The sequence below is a fragment of the Melanerpes formicivorus genome, unplaced genomic scaffold, assembly GCF_026170545.1.
Source record: "Melanerpes formicivorus ecotype bairdi unplaced genomic scaffold, bMelFor1.0.p_v2 SCAF_7, whole genome shotgun sequence".
NCBI classification, from domain to species: Eukaryota; Metazoa; Chordata; class Aves; order Piciformes; family Picidae; genus Melanerpes; species Melanerpes formicivorus.
Genome location: NW_027142359.1, coordinates 22,736,103 through 22,757,399, shown reverse-complemented (window position 1 = coordinate 22,757,399; position 21,297 = coordinate 22,736,103). Strand labels below are relative to the sequence as shown.

General features: G+C 45.2%; 1 protein-coding gene across 3 annotated transcripts in view; it reads left to right on the top strand.

Annotated features, from left to right (window-relative positions):
* Nucleotides 1–21,297, top strand: part of COP1 (COP1 E3 ubiquitin ligase) — a 166,652-nt gene that overhangs the window by 59,641 nt on the left and 85,714 nt on the right. For all 3 annotated transcript variants that reach the window (XM_068141379.1, XM_068141380.1, XM_068141376.1), the window contains exons 12-13: nt 9,133–9,276; nt 19,930–20,038. In XM_068141379.1, the coding sequence (XP_067997480.1) occupies nt 9,133–9,276; nt 19,930–20,038 (253 nt within the window). The remainder of the gene's footprint in view (nt 1–9,132; nt 9,277–19,929; nt 20,039–21,297) is intronic.

Below are 21,297 nucleotides of genomic sequence, written 5' to 3'. Positions count from 1 at the left end.
AGAATGATAGGGTTTGGAAAGGACCTCCAGAGATCGAGTCCAACTCCTCTGCAGGGATCACTTAGGGTAGGTCACACAGGAACACATCCAAACCAGTTTTGAAAGTCCCCAGAGGAGACTCCACAACCTCTCTGGGCAGCCTGCTCCAGAGCTCAATCTCCCTCACAGTAAAGTTTCTCCTCATGTTGAGGTGGAACATCTGTGTTCCAGTTTGTGCTTGTTATTGCAAGGATCCAAGGACATTGCAGGGATGTCCTATTACTAAGCACCACTGAAAAGAGTCTGGCATCCTGGCCTGCATCGGGGCAGTGTGGCCAGCAGGAACAGGGAGGTCATTGTGCCCCTGTACACTGCACTGGTTAGGCCACACCTCGAGTACTGTGTCCAGTTCTGGGCCCCTCAGTTTAGGAAGGATGTTGACTTGCTGAAGCGTGTCCAGAGAAGGGCAACGAAGTTGGTGAGAGACTTGGAACACAGCCCTGTGAGGAGAGACTGAGGGAGCTGGGGTTGGTTAGTCTGGAGGAGACTCAGGGGTGACCTTACTGCTCTCTACAACTACCTGAAGGGAGGTTGTAGACAGGCAGAGGTTGGTCTCTTCTCCCAGGCAACCAGTACCAGAACAAGAGGACACAGTCTCAGGCTGTGCCAGGGGAGGTTTAGGCTGGAGGTTAGGAGGAAGTTTTACACGGAGAGAGTGATTGCCCATTGGAATGGGCTGCCTGGGGAGGTGGTGGAGTCACCATCGCTGGAGGTGTTCAGGAGGAGACTTGACAGGGTGCTTGGTTACATGGGTTAGTTGGTTGGGTGGTGTTGGTTGATAGGTTGGACACGATCTTGAAGGTCTCTTCCAACCTGGTTAACTCTATTCTATTCATCCTGCCACCCACCCTTTAGGTATTTGTAGATATTAAGATCCCTTACCAGTCTTCTCTCCTGTAGACTAAACACCCCCAGTTTGCTAGTCTTTATTCACAGGGAAGATGTACAAGTCCCACTGTCATCCTCTTAGGTCTTCCTTGGGCTCTGCCTAGGAAATCCCTGTTTCTCTTGAATTGGGGAGCCCCAAACTGGATACAGCAAGAGAAGAGTTGGTGTTTAGAGACAGAGGAATGGAAACAACAGTGTACTGCATAGAAATAGAATTGAAAAGCTTTGGTATGTTCAAGTAAGGAAAGCTTATATGGCAAACTAGATGTTTATTATAGCCCCAGGTGAGGGAAAATTGCTGAGCTGCCTGACCCTTAGGCTGTTTCAAATGGCTGTCTCAAGTAGACTGTGACCTGCTCCAGGGGGGTTGATTTGGACAGCACCTAGACCTATGCTGTCCCTGAAGAAGACCACAGACCATAATATCTTGGTCACTGCCTCCAGAGTTTTCTCCTTGTGGCCTTCCAGCATCCACAGTTACTATGTCAGGAATACTAAAGGGTGTATCATAGAGTGGCTTTGGTTGGAAGAGTTTAAGTTTAAGATCAAGTCCAACAATTAACCCAGCACTGACAGGTCACCACTAAACCATGCCACTCAGCATGTCTACACAGCTTTTACATCCCTCCAGGGATGATGACTCCACCACTGCCCGGAGTAGCCTGTGCCAGGGCTTGACAACCCTCAAGAGGAAGAAATTGCTTCTCATGTCCAACCTAAACCTCCCCTGGTGCAACATGAGTCTGTTTCCTCTTGTCGTATTGTTTGTTACTTGGGAGAAGAGACCAGTGCCCACCTGGCTCCAACCTCCTTTCAGGGAATTGTAGACAGCCATAAGGTCTCCCTTCAGCTTCCTTTTCTCCAGACTAAACACTCTCAGTTCCTTCAGCTGCTCCTCATATTTGGTGTGGGCCAGTTCATGGATTAGTGATACCATCTTGACTTGTAGGAGTAACTTCTGGAGGCGGGGGGAGGTTAAAGAATGACTGGGATGGGGGAAGTTTTCCTCTGTCCCAAATCAATCTTCTGGTGAATGCTTCCTACTTCTAGTGTGATGTGATTTGTTGAATACCAGCCTTGCTGTCACCTTATTCATAACCCTTATGGTAATGAATTCCTTTCTTTAATCAGTTTAGTTGCCCATCTGTATGCATCCTCTAAATCGAGTGCATCCTCCTGGGGTGTGGAGAACAACTGCAAGCACCATCAGGATGTGAATGTAACAAAGCTTTCTACAGTGACAGGACTGGTAAATGCTCATGGGTTACAGTTTCCCCACTGATCTACCCTCAACATCAAGCCAAGCTTCCACATGTTTCAGAAGTAATTTATTTCATAGTTCTATTTTAGCTGTGAGTGCTCTCCAAGGTCATAGGTTTTAGCATGAAATAAAGCAATTGATTTATAATCTCACAGATTGAGACTAAAGATAAGCAGCAGAACAACCAGGACCCCTGAGAATGTGATTACTTTATGGCAGCTCTTTAGTGGTATTTCCACGGGACCCTGGTCATTAACTTCCTAGGGAAAAAAACAGTGACTTGAACTGGAGATTTGTCTTCCACTTTCCTTTAAAGAAAACAATCAGTTCTTTTCAGGTTTTTTTTTTAAGTAGATTCTCTTGCACACTCATAAATCTTTGTCAGATATCCAGGAGTTGTTGTGTCCCCAAAAGATTCCTTACAAAAATTCAGCTGGTCTTTATTGCTCAGAAATGTAGAGTTTTGAAAGCAGGTTAAAAACAAAGGAAAAAGGAGCAATTGCTAATTGTTTTAAGGTGCCTATCTTTGAGGAGCTGGACCACTCCTAGTCCAAACAGGAACCTCACTGAAGGTTCAGATGATCTAAAATACACCTTGCCTCCAGTGCTGTTTTAAAATGAAGTTTGATCTGGACTCCCATTTCTAGAGGAGGTTCCTTCCTGGTGGGACTGAGCTAGGCTTGTAGCACAGAGCCAGGTGGTGTTCCATCTGCCCTCTGAGATGGTGAAACCCTTCATTGTCAGTCCCACATTAAGCCTACTTAAACCAGTGCTACCAAAACACATTGCTCTGTTTCATCAGGATGTTAGTAGCCATTGCATGTGTGTTGTGTGGCTTGCTTTGGCTTTCTGCTTCTCACCACACATGGAGTGAATGCTGCTGTCTAGCTGGCTTATCTCTTGACTAGATGGCCTTTTAGACAGAAAGGATAAGGGATTTCCTGTTGCTGGATTGCACGTTATCACAGTGCTAATGACTATGTCACTTCAGCTGTACAAATGTATCACCTGCTGCCCTGCTTTCAGTTAGAACAGTACAAACTCTCTTCAGCAGCTGGGCTTCTCAGCTCAGTCTGTTCTCAGTGAAGGTGTTTTCTGAAGTTCAGGGCAGATTTGCATAGCCACTAGTTGCTTCTAACAGAATACTAATGGGGAGAGTTCCTGCCAGGGAATGGGCTGCAGAAAGGCTCTGGTTTAGATTTGCTCTTCTGCTAAGGAGACTGTTATATCCCCATGTTGGGGTGCAAGAAGTCAGAGCTGGCACCTGTGGGGAGGAATGGACAGGACAGGTGACCCCCAAACCGATCAGCAAGGGGTCCCATCCCATGTACAATTAGTATAAAGATGAGCGTCAAGTCTTTTCTTCAGTGGCAGGCATCCAAGGAGGACTCTGTTCTGCCTTCTATCTCAATCTATGTGTTCCTGAATCTAGTTCCAGAATTCAGCTTCTGAGTCCTTTTCCTGTCTGCTGCTGAGTCCAGTCTGGGACTTCTGCCACAGCATCATGGTGATGGTGGCTAATTGCCATCATGGGGGTTGGGTTTGATAGTGGGTTTGTATCTGTTTCATTTTAATGTTATTATTTGCATCCCAGATGGTTTAGTTTCTTTCTGGATCCATCAGTCTCTCTCCCTTATTCCCTTTCTTTTCTGTTTTGAGAAGGGAAAAGGGTTAATAGAGTGCCTCTCCTTTAGTGGCCAACTCAGCCCTAACCCTTGACAGCTGCAAAACAGAATGTTGATGATGTTCTTCAGAGCCAGCCCTGTTGTCTTAACAAAATAAAACTTATGTTCCATGGGGAATTTTCAGGCAGGTAAGCTTGTGTGTAAGCATTAACACAAAGGCTTCAAGCAGTAGGTGACAAGAATGCTATCAAGCTAGTTAAATGCAAATGAGTCTTGTGTAATACTGGATGTGTTTATACGACTTGTAGGAGAAAGCATGAAAATAACTCTTGCTATGCAAGTGGGTTGTTTGTCCTAATCCTGATGAGTCTGGGGGAAGCAGAGCCTTGCAAAGGTTAGGAATAGTTTTATGAGAAATAAATCACTTGATTATCTATTTAGATGGTTCTAATTTTTTGTTGTAGTAAATCACTTAGTAGAAGCGGTCTGGCAGAAAGAGAGAAAACTTCTTGTCCTGGGACTGTATGTAAGTGATAGAGGTTAGGTGTTCCCCAGGGCTCAGTACTGGGGCCAGTTCTCTTTGATAACCTTTATTAATGATTTAGATGAAGGGATTGAATGCACCCTCAGTAAACTTGCAGATCACACTCATTTGGGAGGAAGTATTGATCTGCTTGGAGGGTGGGGAGGCTCTACAGAGAGACCAAGGCTGATGGGTCAAGGCCAGTGGGACAAGGTTCAATAAGGCCAAGTGACAGGTTTTGCACTTGGATCACAACCTGATGAATGCTCTGGGCTTAGGAAAGAGTTGCTGAAAAGCTGCCCAGTAGAGAAAGACCTGAGGCTGTTGATTTGACAGCCAGCTGAACATGAACCTGCATGTGCTCAGGCAGCCAAGAAGGCCATCAGTGTCACCAGCAGGATCCCGGTACTCAGCACTGGTGAGGACTCACTTCAAATACTGGGTTCAGTTTTAGATCCCTCAGTCCAAGAAGGGCATTGAGGTGCTGAAGCCTGTCCACAGAAGGACAGTGAAGCTGATGAAGGATCTAGAGCACAAGTCAGAAGTTGAAGGAATTTGGGTTGTTTAGACTGGAGAAAAGAAGGCTGAGAGGAGACCTTCTGGTTCTCTACAACTCCCTGAAAAGAGGTTGGAGCCAGGTGGGGGTTGGTCTCTTCTCCCTAGTAACAAGTGATGGGACAAGAGGAAATAGTCTCCAGTTGTACAGGGAAAGTTTAGATTGGATACTAAAAGAAACTTTACAGAAAAGGTTTTCAGACACTGGAGCAGGCTCCCCAGGGAGGTGGTTGAATCCCTTTCCCTGGAGGTATTTAAAAGATAGAATACAATTAATCATGTTGGAAAAGACCTTTGAGATCCTTGAGTCCAACCTATCATCCAGCACTATCTAATCAACTAAACCATGGCACCAAGCACCCCATCCAGTCTCTTCCTAAACACCTCCAGTGATGGTGACTCCACCACCTCCCTGGGCAGCCCATTCCAATGGGCAATCACTCTTTCTATGAAGAACTTCTTCCTAACATCCAACCTAAACCTCTCTTGGTACAGCTTGAGACTGTGTCCTCTTGTTCTGGTGCTGGTTGCCTGGGGGAAGAGACCAACCCCCACCTGGCTACAGCCTCCCTTCAGGTAGTTGTATAAGGAACGTGGTTTAGCAGCAGACTTGGTACAGGATGGTTGATCATCTTCCATGACTCAAAGCATGTGTTGGGCTCACTGTGTCAGGTTTGCCTCTCGCAGCCAACAAACACCTGTACAGGTGGCTGTTTAGTTCTGCATCCATTTTCTGCCTGCAGTGTCTTTGATGCTGTGTGAAGGTCACAGGTCTGGCAGTCGATTCCGTTGGTTGCTGCTTTTTATTAATTTTTTTAATGATGTGCTAACTTTTATAGGCAGATTGAAGTCCTCATTTGTTATGTCTGCAGCGTGTCTCTATTAACAGCGACAAAAAAAAAGCATTAATGCTAGAGAAGCAAACCCACCCCAGGTGAGAGAGGCTCTATTCTTTTCTAATAACTTGGCTCTTTACCAGACACTGTAATACATTATGGTGGGCTGTTTTTTTTCCTTCTTTCCCTTCAGCAGAAGGCTAAGGCTATAAATTGAATCCCCAGCAGATGAATCGCTGCCATCAGTTTAGTTGCACGTTACCTGAATCCACAGGGCAGTGAGCAAGGGCTGAGACGGCACTTCAATTAAGATTGTGGGACAAGTAAATCCATTGTATTGTTAGAGAGGCTTTTGATTATCAAATTCTCTCACAGAGTGGGGTGAGCTGACAAGACAGGCCTGAATGGTGCTTTTGTCCTGTTTGTATAAAAAGTGATTAAGTCAGGGTAGATTTAGGTGGGGGGCAGAGCGGTCTGACTGCTTGGATGACTTCTTTCCCTCTCCTGTTTTATTTCGGTAGTTGCACGCTCACTTGCTTTAATCCCCAGCCATAGGCATGGTCCTTTTCTATGCTTTTTGGAGGCTCATGATTTTGCAGGCTTGACCCAAGTAACTCATTTCGTACGTTCATAGGATGGTTTGGGTTGGAATGGACCTTAAAGATCATCTAGTTCCAACCTCCTTGGCATTGTCAGGGACACCTTCCACTAGACCAGGCTGCTCATCCAACCTGGCCTTGAATACCTTCAGGGAGGGGGCATCCATGACCTCTGTGGGGAACCTGTTCTTTTCTACCCCTTTCCTTCCCCTCAAGGAAACAAAGAATCCTGAGGGGGACCATCTCCTGCCCCTTTGGAGAAGTAGGCAGGAGATTAAGGGTAACAAAGCTGGTGAAGGGTCTGGAGAACAAGTCTTACAAGGAGTGGCTGAGAGAACTAGGATTGTTTGTTCTGAAGAAGAGGAGGCTCAAGGGAGGCCTCCTTGCTTTTTACAATTCTCTGAAAGGAGGTTGAGGTGAGATGGGAGGTCATTGGGTATTAGAAAAAAATTATTCACTGAAAGAGTGGTCAGGCATTGGAACAGGCTGCCCAGGGAGGTGCTGGAGTCACTCATCTCTGGAGGTGTTCAAGAAATGGGCAGGCATGGCACTCTGGGACACAGTTTAATGGCCATGGTGGTATTAGGTTTATGGTTGGACTCCAATAATCTTAGAGGTCTTTTCCAACCAAAATAATTCCACGATGCTCTAAATTGAGGTGCCTGATTTAAAAAGCCCAGTTGCAAGCTGTTTCACTAAATTATTTTATACCATCAGATGCCTATCAATAGTCTTTTTCCTCCATAATTTAAAAATAACTCAATGACATCTCCTTTACAAGGACTTTAAAGCTGTTGGCATTTAAATTTATCTTCCTTTGAAAGCACAGCAGTGCTTTCGACTTCTCAGCTCTCTTGAGGGGTAGAAGGCTGTAGCTGGTACAGCAATGGAAACAGCCCTATGAGCCCACTCTTAATCCAAGTGCTTTAAGGTTTTCTCATTGTAGAAAGGTACCTTAAATACCCCTGCAGTCAGGGTCTTGCAGCTGTGTGAATGCAAAACCCTGTTCCTGGAGGTGTTGCAGACCAGGCTGGATGAGGCTCTGGCCAGCCTGACCTAGTGTGGGGTGTCCCTGCCCATGACTAGGAGGGTTGGAAGTAGATGATCCTTGTGGTCCCTTCTAACCCTGACTGATACTACGAAAACCAGTGGAAACTCAGCTCTCTCTGCTGCCATTGAGAACTTGCTGCCTGGTTTACAAATGCTGTGGCCTCTTAGTTAAAAAACATGTGATGAGGACTGCAGAGATTGAAATGAGTTACTGAGTGGAAGAACCCCAAAAGAGACCTCTCTGAGTAGGAGACTGATTGCTTAGTCAACAGGCTTGAGGAGAGATGGTTACTGAACATAAAATCCTGGAGACTGAGGGCAAATACTACCCCTAAACCTTCTCTGGAAGGAGTAACAAAGTGTTTTCTCGTGGAGGCTGATACTCCTGAGGGTACCAGTGGTACAGGCTGCAGACAGGAGCTCCTGGGAAGCAGATCTACTTCCCTGACTGTTAAGTGTTTAATAGATTTCTCTGAAGCTCTTCCAAGCTGCAGAGGTAACAATGACTTCAGCTGTTTATAACCTGCTGCCTGCCTTTCTCTCAGATGTATTTCATGTACAACCTCAGGCTCTTCTCATTTGCAGCTTAACTTTGTTAGAAGGTGACTGCTTTTACTTCCAACTTCATTGATATCTGTTACAAACTTGCCCTGCAGTTGGGGAAAGAAGATGCCTTGGTTTCTACAGGCAGCCCTAAGCGGAAGTCAACTGTGTGTGGATTTTACAGTACCAGTGACGTGTATTTCAGCCTTCTGTTGGTACTTGGGAGCTTCAGGAGGCTGGCTGGGTTGGGGTTTTTTCCCCCCACAATTTCTGGTTTACTCTGCGTTAACAGTAGTAACTGCATGCAGTGTTGGGCCCTGCTGTACAAAAAAGATGCTGATAGGCTGGAAAGTGTCCAGAGCAGGGCCATGAGAATTATCAGGGGACTGGAAGAGATGCCACATGGGGAAAAGCTGAGATAGCCTGGGTTTGCTCAGCCTTGAGAAGGCTTAGGGGAAACCCTGCACATAAATGGTGGCTACCAGGAGGATGGAGGCTCCCTTTTTGCAAGGAGTCCCATGGAGAAGAAAAGGGGTAATGGGAACAAGTTACTCCTAGGGAGATTCTGACTGGTCTTCGTAAGAAAATGTTTCACCATGAGACCAGTTAGAGATTGAAGTCTTCTCCCAAGGGAAGCAGTGGATTGCCCTCCACTGGTCAGGTTTAACTCAGCTTGACAGGTGCTGGGCTAGCTCATTTCAACTACACAATTGCTTAGAAAGGTTGGACTAGATGATCCTTGGGATCCATTCCAACCTGGCATTCTGTGGTTCTGTGAACACTTAAAAGTTCACCAGGATGCTGTGTATAGGAGCTAAGGATTGCAGCCTTGCAATGGATGTTATGCTGTAGCGTGCTGAATGTTAAGCATGTTTCCAGGGCAAGCTGTCAGCTTTGACACTTGGGTACCATGCAGTGTAGATGGTATAGCTGAACTGCAAAACCTCTGGAGCCTCTGAACAAAGATCCTGGGGTGCAGGAGGAAGATTGTGTTTGGAGGTGATTAGAAGATAGTGACAGAAAGCAAAAACTTCATGCTGTTGGTGTATGTGCCAGACCTGACCCGAGGTATTATGAATGAAATGAGGTATTTGCTAACTGCAAACTGACTCTCAGCTCTACCATACCAAGATATTTAAGTACCAAAATACCCTGCTGGTAAGTCCCATGTGTTGTGTTGACACAGTTTTCAACTTCTGCTTTTGTTCCTCAGTATTGAGTTTGACCGAGACTGTGACTACTTTGCCATTGCTGGGGTGACAAAGAAGATTAAAGTCTATGAGTATGGTACAGTCATTCAGGACGCGGTGGATATTCACTACCCTGAGAATGAAATGACCTGTAATTCCAAAATCAGGTAGGTGTTGACTTTCCATTTGAATTTAGAGGTCCTTTTCCATGTGCTTGTGTATGTGCAGTAACTGTTTTACTTCCTTTATCCATTGTGGGAATGGGAGGGGGAAGGAGGAAAGCAGGAGCCAATGGAGAGTTTGCTTTGAACTCAGGATGGAATTAGGTGGCGCAAGCACAGATGCTTGTGTATGCTGACATCATCCAAGGTAATAGCAGGCCCAGGTATCTGGAAGAGAAAGGGACATAAGGTAGTAAATTGGTTTTGTGATTCTTGCAAATGTGTTGGATACCTGCTCTGTTGAAAGGAAAATAAAAGCAGAGCAGTGGATGTGTTCCAGGTGAAATCTTAATTTGTCTCAAGGTAGCTTCTGTGTCCACTTCATAATAGCCTCTGATTCCTTCGCAGTCTCTTCCCTTCATCAATCAGGTGTTTTCCATTCTGCTGAGGGGCTGCTAGTCCTCAGGACATGTGCCTCATTTGCATCTTCTGCCTATGAATTTGTGTGCCTGAAGTACTGTTTTGCTGGGCCTTAGAATATCAAGCTCTTGGGAAAAGGCCTTCCTTGATGTTTGCTTCTCTGCTGCTATTGTTACTGTCAACCTTATATTTTTTTTTCTGTTCATTTTATCATCTTTTTACATCACTTAAACCAAAGAAGTATAGACTACCCTGTCAGAACTGTGGTTGAAAGAATCTGGCCAACATAATGTAAAAAAACTTAATTCCAAAATTCTGTTCAAGCTCTCAAGTAAATAATAGAGGCAATCAAACCAATTCAGTACTGTAATGCAAGGCTCCAGCTTCTCTGCTGAACTCATTTGTTTTTATTTGGCACACTACAGTAAAGCACCCTCAAAAGTGTTGTCAGTAATAAATTTATATAACAGTTCAGCTTCTCCAAAACCCAAGAATGTTGTGCAAGAAGATTAATAGTGTTTGCAAGCCTACTTTAGAGCATGAAAGTCGGGTTTCGTTTTCTAGTCGCTGTGGTTTTTAGGATCGATCAGTCACTCCTGTACCCCTCATGCTGATTAATCTTAGGAGTTGTGCAGTGTCGCTTTATGAGGGAAAAGATGCCAACGCAACTGACCCCGGGGCTGCCTTTCATGATGGGTACAAACAGCCTGATTTGTATCAATAAGCCATGCTGATTATGGAGCTCTTGTTTTGCTGGACTTGTGAAACGTTCAGTGCTTTTGACTGACTTACAGCAGAGTTCATGCTATTCAGCTTAATTTTTCTGGAGAGAAGAGCAGAATAAAAGGAGAACCAGCTGGCAATCGATTAATACCTTTTGCCTTAATTACAAGAGGAAAAGCAAAGTGTGTTGTTTGCTTCGTGGTCTGTCTGAGCTGACTTGAGTCTTCCTGCTTCAAATTTGACAGGAATTTACTGTGACGATCCTGCCAGGCATTAAGAAGTTGTTTGTTCTCCCTTCTCCAGCAGTCAGTGATGTTGCTCTTGTCAGCTTTGTGCTCCAGACAAGACACTACTTGCATTTAAGGTTTCTCCTTTCTCAAATTCCATGCATATATACATTTTATATATGTAGATGATGCTGCTAAATGCGCTGTGCTCTGACACTGTGCCTCAGCAGAGGTGGACAGGGTCCTCTTGTCTTTCATTCCAGTGCCCTACTTTCTCTCATTTCTCCAAAGAAATACATTTTATTTTTTTCCTCCCCTTGGCCACCTCCACATTCTCTCAACCTTCCTTAAGCATGTGGGTGCTTTTGGGTTTGACAAATCACGTTAGGCTGTCATTCAAACACATCCTTGCTCTATCCATTAGCTGTGCTGCCAGTCAGTGGTGCCGGGGCTCGCTGGCGCAGCGTCGAGCAGCATAATAACTTGCTATTCTGGAGTGGCATAGCTGGAGGGAGAAGTTATATGTGAAGGCTGTAATTTCATTATGGAATATTGCAGTGTGCTGAAAACGTGCCTCTATTAGAACAAGAAAAATTCTAAACAAGCAGAGCTGGCTTTTTGTAAAGAGCCTTGGCTTAAAGCTGTTTGTCAGAATTTGAATAGAGGGTGCAGCTTCTTCCAGAGGCTTACTCTGCATGCTGCTGCCCTTTCTGATATCAGAGACAGATGTATTTCTCCTGTGGCACATCTGTTCCCGGCAGAAAAGGGATTTAGTGTCATCTCTTCTGGTGAAGCTGGTGTGGGACACTAGCATGGCTCATAATGTCCATTGAGGTTGCACTGTGGAATGTTTAGGTTTAACATTAAGAGAAAAGTCTTCCCCAAAAGGGCTGTCAAGCCCTGGGACAGACTGCCTCGGGCAGTGATGGAATCCCCACCTCTGGAGGGATATCAGAGCTGTGTAGATGTGGTCCTGAGGGACATGGTTTATTGGGTGACCTGGCAGCACTGGGTTAATGGTTGGACTCAGTGATCTTAAAGGTGTCTTCCAACCAAAAGGATTCTGGGATTCTGTCCTTGCACAGCACCAGAGCTGGCTGTCTGCAAGCACTTTGGCTTTCCAAAGACACATCACAGGAAGCTCACCCTAAATTGATCCTGGTTAACCTTGTTCAGAGTGATGATGCCAGAACATAAATTGTTAGCGGTTATGTTGGTGACTCAGCTTCTAGAGGAGCAGCAGCTTTGATGGGTTTTTGTAAAAGCAGACAGGTGACAGCATTTGTGAGGACTTGTGTCTGGCCAAGAGCAAGTCTGCTGGCCTGGAGCAGCTGCAGGAGGGAAGCCCTTGCCTGGGACAGGGCTGGCACCGGCCCAGCACTGCTCTGCCCTGTGCCAGCTGGGCGCCTGCTGAAAGGTTGTGCTTCATGCCAGCAGTAATTGATTGTAGGCTTTTCTGGAGCAGAGCCCTGGTACCAGCTGTAGCTGAGTCTTTCTTCCTTTTTTCCAAGCCCCTTTTTTTTTAACACCCACCTGCTTCTTAAATACATTGGATTTTTTTCATCATCTGCTGAGATTTTTCATCCCTATTTTTAAGGAGAGGGAGGAAGTTGGTGCGTTGAGATTGTGGCAAATGTGCCTCGCATCCCCGGGGAGCGACGGTGGCATAAGCTTCCAGGAAAAACACAAGATGACACATAAATCCTCATAAAAATCCCATTTAGAGATTCATAGCTGCAGTACGAGAAACAAATCCTGGCATTGTCTAGTAGCTATAAACAGCACCCTGTGAGCTAATTATGACTTGCTGTGTCCCTAGCAATGGTAGACAATAGTCTGCACTCCCCCCTGCACAGGAGGAGTTGGGGAGAGGACAAGAAGAGGATGAATGGCGAGCAGTGAGCCACAGCTCTTCTCTGATTTATTCAAGAGGCACATTTGTTCTGCCATAGGTCACAGGAGGGAGAAAAATAAAGAGGTCTAGCATTCAGGTAAAAGGAATTGGATTTAGGCCTCGTTAATCTACGATAGGTGATGTACAAGTGTGGTTAGGTAAACAGGCTTTTGAAATCCATGTTTAGTATTCTGCATGCTCACCACTGTGTTTGCAGCATCTGTACTTTGGTGATAGATGTTGCCACAAACCTCCAAAATCAGCTGCATCTGTTTAGTCAACTGCAGTAAAAGCAAAGCATCAGTAGGGTTTGGGGTTTTTTCCCCTTTTTTCTGAGGAGGTTGCTAGTTTTCCTTTGGTTTCAGGTTCTGGTGTGAATAAATCAAGTGTGTGATTGCTCTTATCCTAATAACAGTTCATGGGTGTATTGCTGTCAGTTTTTAAATGGCAGCCAGTTCTCATGACCAAGGTTAATTACAGCAAAAACTTGCTGTATGGTGGAGCTTTTTTCTTAGTCTTTGCTGTTTGGAGAGGCAAGAACCTCTCTTTATGCTGAAACACCTCAAGAGTAGCTGTGTGGGATGCTCGCATTTCCAATGCAGAAAACATTCCATAGAATGGTTTGGGTTAGAAGGGACTTCCAAAGGTCATCTAGTCTAACCCTCTTGGCAGTAAGCAGGGGCACCCTCAACTAGATCAGGTTGCCCAGAGCCTTGTTGAGCCTCACCTTGATTTTTCTCCTGGGATGGGACCTCAATCACCTCCCTGGACAACCTGTTCCAATGTTCCATCACCCTCATGGTGCAGAACTTGCTCCTAACATCCAGTCCAAATCTACTTTTCTCTAGTTTGAAACCATTGCTCCCCATCCTATCACTGCAGGCCTTTGTAAAGAGTCTCTCTCCATTTAACAATAAACAGGTTATAAGGAAATACACTAACTTCCATTCATTCCACTTTTCAGAATAACTGCTTCACCTGGCAAGAAGTTGAAGTTCTTTTAAAGTATTTGTCTCATCCCAACTACAGGTTTTCTTGGAACTGATCAGGAAAAAGGGGGGGTGTAAAACATTCATAATAGACATGTGATCTACTTTAGGTGATCCTGCTGTGGGGGGGGCTTGGATGCAATGATCAAAGGAAGTGTGACCAGAAGGACAAGGGAGGGGATTCCCTCCCTCTACTCTGCTCTTGTGAGACTCCACCTGGAGCAAGGTATCCAGTTCTGGTGCCCCAGAATAAGGACATTGAACTGTTGGAGTGAGTCCAGAGGAGGCTGCAAAGATGATCAGAGTGCTGAGAGATTTGGGACTGGAGAAGAGAAGGCTCCAGGGAGACCCTATAGAGGCCTTCCAGTACCTGAAGGGGACTACAATAAAGCTGGGGAGGGACTATTTACAAGGGCTTGTAGTGATAGGAGAAGAGGGAGTGGATTGAAGCCTGAGAAGGGCAGATTTAGACTAGAGAGTAGGAAGAGATTCTTTACAGTGAGGATAGTGAGACACTGGAATAGGTTGCCTAGGGAGGTGGTGGATGCTGTTTTCCTGGAGGTGTTCGAGGCCAGGCTGGACCTTGAGCAACTTGGTCTAGTGGAAAGTGTCCCTGCCCATGGCAGGGTGGTTGGAACTAGATGGTCTTTCAAGTACTTTCCTACCCAAACCATTCTGTGAATTCTCAGAGGCCCCTCTGCCATTCTGTGATTCCATGCAATGTAATTCTGTATGGCTCTCAAGTGTTTGGGTTGGGTTGTTACTCGCATGGATGCTCCTTGCAGTAAAAGATCACTCCCTTTAAAAACACTTCAGGCCAAAAACTACTGGGCATCAGTCAGCTCATGGTAATAGAGTAGATCTGAAGCACTTGGATCTCAGAAGCAGGTCAGACCATAGCAGTTTGTGCTTTATTAAAAGCTCTAACTCCATTTAACTCTCGGTGCCAGAGGGGCGCTTGATGCCGAGTGACTTGATCCTGTGTTTGAGGTATTTCAGCCATGAAAATACTGGCTCATGAAAGAAACATCAGCATGACTGACAGCTCAAGCCAAGCTAGCCCACTTATGTCTCCAAATAAAATGAAGGATGTACAGAAATCCGTTCAGGGTCAGGTTTTCTGTGTCCATATTGGATGCCAAGGTTAGGAGAATGTTTCAAAGGCTGGTGATTAGCTTTCAAGTAGAGTTTCTCCAGGCTGATCTCCTAGGAAGCGGAGCTATCACAACTTCTGGCAAGATAAACCTCTGGGGTGTAACTATCACCCTGTTTCTGGATTAAAGAACAAAGCAAAGAGGCCAAAAATGGAGCTACTTTTATTTAAAAAGATGGCCTTGCACAACTCCCTTTAATCCAGCACTGAATTATCCATTATTTCAGCCTGAGGTAGCTATTTTTTTCTATCATATCTCATAGCCTCCACATTTCAATTTCTAGCTGAATGTGGCTGCAGGCCATCTAAAGGTTGTCTACAAAAGATTTTTTTTTCTATTAAATCTGGGGGTTCAAACAGGCTTAACTTGTTCAAGGACTGTAAGCCACTTCTTTTTTTGCCTGTGGTTTGTTTTTCCCCCCTTCTCCTACTTATTCTCCCATGCATTCTGAAATGTGTTATTTAATGTGGTGGTTGGAGGCTGTCTGGGGTCCAGTGGCCATGAGATAATTGAGTTTTCAATATGCAGTCAAGCTAAGAGGGGCAGCAATAAAACCTCCACTCAGGACTTCCAGAGGGTGGACTTCAGGTTACTCAAGGAACTAACTCAGAAGGTACCTTGGGAAACAGCCCTTAAAAACAAAGGGGTCCAAGAGGGCTGGACCTACTTCAAGGAAGAACTCTTGAAGGCGCAGGAACAGGCTGTGCCAATGTGCCAGAAGATGAGCTGCCAGGGCAGATGGCCAGCCTGGATGGGCAATGAACTTCTGAACAAATTAAGGGGGGGGAAAAAAAGAGGGTGTATCATCTTTGCAGGGAAGGAGAGGTTACCCATGAAATATTTAAGGATGTTCATAGGTCATGTAGGAAAAATATGAGAGAGGCAAAAGGGTGATAGGTTGGACTTGATGACCTTGAAGGTCTTTTCCAACCTGGTTAAGTCTATTCTATTTGTTATCTCTGAGAACATCTCAAGAGAACTTGAAAAAGGGTGCTGAGACACTGGCCCAGGTTGCACAGGGGAGCCCCATGCCATTCCAGGTGAGCTGTGTTGGAGCTCTGAGCAACCCAATGTAGTTGCAGATGTCTGTGACTGCTGGGGGGTTGGATTACATGATCTTTAAAGGTCCCTTCCCATCCAAACCACTCTGTGATTCTAGGTTAAAAAAAAAGTGCATGTCTTTTGATGTTTCAATAATTGTCGGTGTTGGGAGTGGAAGAAAGATCAGTGTTTCCCTTGAGGGAGCATGGCAGTAACTTCTCAACCCCTTCCCTAGGGAAGTCACGTGGAAGAGAAGCATCATATTATCCCAGCTCCACAACAGCCTTCTTTCAGGCCTCTATGATCATAGATGCCAGAGAACACATGTAAAGGATAACCAGGGCTTGGTAAAAATCGTCCTGTTCCTGGAGAGGGAGCTCCCCTCCACCTCATCCAGCCCTGAATTGTGCTCTGAAAAGGTTACTTTGGAGAATTTGAGTTAGGAGGAAGCTCACCTATTGGAATGTCAATGAGTAAGGCTCTTGTTTCAGACTTGTAGAGTTGGGTGTTGATGAGGGGAGAATTAAGGCAGAGAGCTAGAGCAGGATTGGTTTTGTCTTATGATCCTTTAATCATGTTCCTTAAAAATGAAAGATTTATGGTGTGTGTGACTTAAAAGGTGTTAATTGAACCACTTAGTGGCTGCAAATCCCTAAACATTTTTCACCTGTCAGTTCCTGCTTTCCCCTCTCAGTCTAGCTACAAATGGTTTCCAAGTGAGTGTTAACCCTTTGTTCAACACCATGAGACTTCAAGAAGATGGAATGCTTAGCTTGATCTCTGCAGTGCCAGACCTAATGGTCATACTTTTGGGCACAGAAACCCCTCATTTTTCTCCACCTGTATTGATTGATCCAGCAAAATATGACCTTTCCTTCCAAAACTGGCACTTCTTTATATCCTTAGATCTATCACATCTCAAACAGAACTGTTAAACTGTGTCCTTTATCTTTTTCTACCTACTCAGTAATTCCTAATTTTTATCATCTGGGGTAATTTTTTTTTGACAAGCTATGGTTAGGTGATTACCCTCTTCATAGTTCAGCCTGCAATACTCATCTCTCTTTTGCCAGTTAGATGTGGATCTCATGCTTGCCTAGCCCAGAAGATTCATACTGCAACAAGCCAAGGTGGCACCAGCATATCTGCCTTTTTCTCTAGGACTTTTTCCACTTACTGAAGCTGTCCAGGTACAAGACTGTCTTCTCTAAGACTGGACCTTCCTGCTTTTTGTGTGATGGCTAAACTTCCAGATATGTTTACTTTTTCCTTAAGCTCCTTGAAGTCCTGACTTGGAGTGGAGATAAGATGGCAGGGGAGCAGGTTTGAAGCAGTAACTGCCCAGTGCAGTGTCTACCTCCCTGCCGTTAGTTGGAGGCTGCTCCCAGCTCAGAGCCTCATTGTGTTGTAGCTTGAGGGCTCTGAACCTCTTTTGCTTCCATCAGTGACTGATTCTGCTGGCTGGAAAAAAGCCTCCAGATGTCAGACATGGTTCTCTCTGGACTGCTGCAGCCTTTACCTCATAGTCATGGTGGGCTGTGCCTGCCAGCTTCCTCATGTCCTCCGGGAGCCACTTAAGCCTCACTGAATGAGGCTTCTAGTAAATCATAGACTGTCAAGATCTGCTTTTCTGTGTGAGTGCCCAACAGTGTCAGAGCTGGTGTAATGATGGCTCCTTGATGATACATTTGTGGACATTCCTTGTACCTACAAGGACTGAGGACAGTACCATTATGTAATTAATCACATACCATGGTGGAGGTGAAACCAGGGAAATCATTACCTGAGCTGCATGAGCTCAACCATCCTTTTAGCAGCTTGTGGTGAAAGAGGACTGACACTGAGTGAATAAAACAGTTTTAAGTTTCTAAATGCAAAGTTTTGAAACCAAAGGATGCTGTTACCCAAAGGAAATGTGTAAGTGGGGGAACAGATTATAGGTAGACAGAGGTGCTTGTAGGGAGAAGTGTTTGAAAGGCTGAAAGCAGTGTCATCAAATTTCCATCTGTACTGGCTGTTCTGAAGAAAGCTCTCAGTGATCCACTGAGGAAGGGATGTCCTGAAGGTGTTCTCCAAGCATCATGCAGTGCTTGCAGAAAGCCACTGTTGTTGACTTTCAGTCAGGGCAACAGTCTTGCTGGCTTTTTAAACAAGACAACAATTGGAGTAGGCTGCCCAGGTGGTGGAGTCTCCATCTCTGGAGAGTCAAACACCTGGATGAGTTCCTGTGTGACCTTCTCTAGATGAAGCTGTCTTGGCAGGAGGGGCGGACTTGATGATCTCTAGAGGTCCCTTGCAATGCCTACCATTCTGTGTGTAAATTTCTAAGGAAAACAGGATGCAAGTGTATAGTGGAACCAGGGATTTGCCAAGGTATACTACTCTCAAGTCAGTATCCCATGCACCTTTATCGTATATCAGTGAGTAGCTGCCAAGCTACAAAGCAGTAGTAAAAAAGTCACACAGTTGTGAACTTCTGGTTTATATTGTTGGTTAAAAATTGTCCCTAGGTCTCCCATAATCCAGTTAACTGTGTCAGAGCTGTTTGACCTGCACGAATTGGATCTGTCAGTTCAGCTTAGGCTACCTGCACCCTAGTTGATACCAACTGGCGTGCTTTTCTGCCAGATGGTCCAAAATTTGGTCAGCAGCTATTACAAATTTTCTTACCTCTGTAATATTTTTCTGGGAGTCAGAGAGGGAGGCGCAGTGCCAGAATGCTACAAATGTGACTTGGCAGTGTTGCTGCTCTTGTTTTGTCTGCTGATAGTTAGGGTTTGTGTGTGGAATTGTCATTTAGTTTTTCAGAGACACTTAATTTGGTTTAAAATACAAACCTGTGTGATGTGTGTGCGATGCTCACTCAGAAGCATCTCCTAAGCTTCGCATAGAAAACAAAATGCTGTTTTCTCATGCATGGGAAGAGGGATCTCTCTGTGTTTGCAGATTGCTTTACACAATTTCTCAGAAGTCAAGCTTTGGTTTACATATAGGTACATGTGTAAAATGTTTCTCATGTGCCAGAGGAGAGCTTGATTTACCACTCATGCAGCTGTGTTTTACATACAGGTTAGGTAAGTTTATTCTCTTAGCTAAGTTGCCTTTGTGGTGGTAATAAGGCAAAGTGCAAGGTCCTACACCTGGGTCAGGGCAACACTTGATATCAGTCTAAGCTGGGAGATGAGATTGAGAGCAGCCCTGGTGGAAGAGAAGCTGAACATGAGCCAATAATGGGCGCTTGCAGCCCAGAAAGTCACTGACATCTTGGGCTACATCAAAACAAGTGTGGCCAGCAGGTTGAAAGAGTTGATTCTGCTGCTCTACTCTGGTGAGGCCTCACCTGGAGTACTGTGTCCAGCTCTGGGGCCCTCAATACAACAGAGACATGGACCTGCTGGAGCAAGTCCAGAGAAGAGCCACCAGAAGTATCAGGGGTCTGAAGCACCTGTCCTCTGAAGACAGCCTGTGAAAGAATTTGGGCTGTTCAGCCTGAAGAGAAGGCTCTGGGAAGACCTTTATAGCTACATTTCAGTGTCTGAAGGGGACCTTCAGGAAGACTGTGATAGGAGTTTACAAGGGCTTGTAATGATTGGATGAGGGGCAATGGTTTGAAATTGGAGCAGGGTAGATGTAGGTTGGGCATCAGGAGGAAGCTCTTCACAGAGTGGTGAGACACTGAATCAGGTTGCCGAAGGATGTGGTTGAGGCCCTATCCCTTGAGTCATTCCATGTGGTCCTGCATAGCCTTGATGTTTGATGTGTAGTCAGAGGTGTCCCTGCTGACTGCAGGGTGGCTGGAGGAGATGACCTTTGAGGGTCCCTTCCAACCCAATGAAAACTATGAATTAACCTCTTGCAGATAGCTACTACTGCTAACAAGTCAAACCCTGAGGTCTCTGAAAATTTGGGTGGAATTCAATTAGCAAACCAATTGCAATGTTAGAGATGAATACATTGTAAAAAACCCCAAATCCTCCAAATACCAAACCAATTCATCCTGTGGGGGGCAATGTCAGTTAAGCCAATAGATGTTTGGGGGTCTTTGTGGAGAAAGGCTTTTCATATTTCTGGGGTTTGGGTATTGCCCTTTCCTGAGTGTTTGAGCAGGGTAACTTCATGAAGTGCTGCATGCTTTGCAAAGAGGGATTCCAAGAGGGATTTTCATCATGTAAGGTGTAATCTGTGACTGACCAGGTCTCTTCCCTTTTCAGCTGTATCAGCTGGAGTAGTTACCACAAGAACCTGCTAGCCAGCAGTGACTATGAAGGCACCGTCATCCTTTGGGATGGATTCACAGGACAAAGGTCCAAGGTCTACCAGGTAACGTGCAATCAGTGAGCAATATGGACTTCCTCATACCATGGACTCTGTATCAGGGGAGCAGTATTCAGTCTAAGAGGGAAATGCATGCTCCTCCTGTTTGGCTACTGTGTCTCATCCACACAGCTTTATTGAGCTGTAGCCCTCCGAGGGAAGCAGCTTTATCTTCTTGTCACAATCATGAGGCAGTTGACGTTTTCTGGCTGCCTCTCTCAGGCAGGGAAGCTGCACGGGGAGAAATGAGTTCCTGCAAGTTGTTTGTCTTGCCTTTCTTTAGAAACCTGTCTCTTTATACCTCTTCCACTTCAGGCTTTGTCAAATGCCTTTCATAAAATCCTGCAGTGATTGCTGCTGCAGGTGCTTGTAAAGCAGAAGAGCAAAATGCAGGCTTAAGTGGCAAGGCTGGAAGAGCAGAGTGGTGGGCAGAACCCTTCCTGATACAGCCCTGCTGAAGCAGAGCAGTGTACACGTGCAAGGGGGCTGAGCTCAACAGCGAGAACTGTTCCAGGAGAAGTTTCTGACGTTTCAGGCAATTTGAACATTGTGTTTTTATCTAATGGATTCTGAGAGGCTTGCCATCAGCTCACAGAGGTTGGAAGGGAGGTTGTTGCACATGGGAAGAGGCTGGAAGTGCCGCAGGCTCTTGTGTAGATAGCATAGTGCATTGAAACTGGTCAGTGATACTGAATGAACTGCAGCCTGGCCTTCACTTCCTTCTCCTTGATGCTTCAGCATGCGTTTTAATTCCTATTTAAGCAGTTGTGTACTTTCTCATTGTGTGTTTGGACACTTTATATAATGCTTGCTTTCACTAATCCTTTGCATATCTCAATTAAAAAGAAATTATGCTGGACAAAATAAATCTTGTCTCTTTCCCTCTCAGATGTGTTTTTCGCACTACTTGATGAGTCTGAATAATGAACCTAGAGAGAGCCAGCTGTTGCTTATGTTGAAACAAACTCATTTTGCTTCCTATCAGATTACTTGAATGTTTTTGGTGTTTTTTTTTAATTTGGATCTGCATTAGAGGCACACTGGCATCTGCTTCATGTGTATTAGAAAGCCTTCAGTCACTTTGTCCTGGTGAGCTTTTCATGTCAACATCTTGCGAGCCTGTGCAAAAGCTTTAAACAAAGGGGTTGACTCCATTTCAGGTTTCATTCGATGCAGTGTTTCATTTCCATGTGGGATGTGCCAGCAGAGCAAATACAAGTCTTCTCTTTTGGGGGGGAAGAGTGTGCAGGCTTGTAAGACTATTT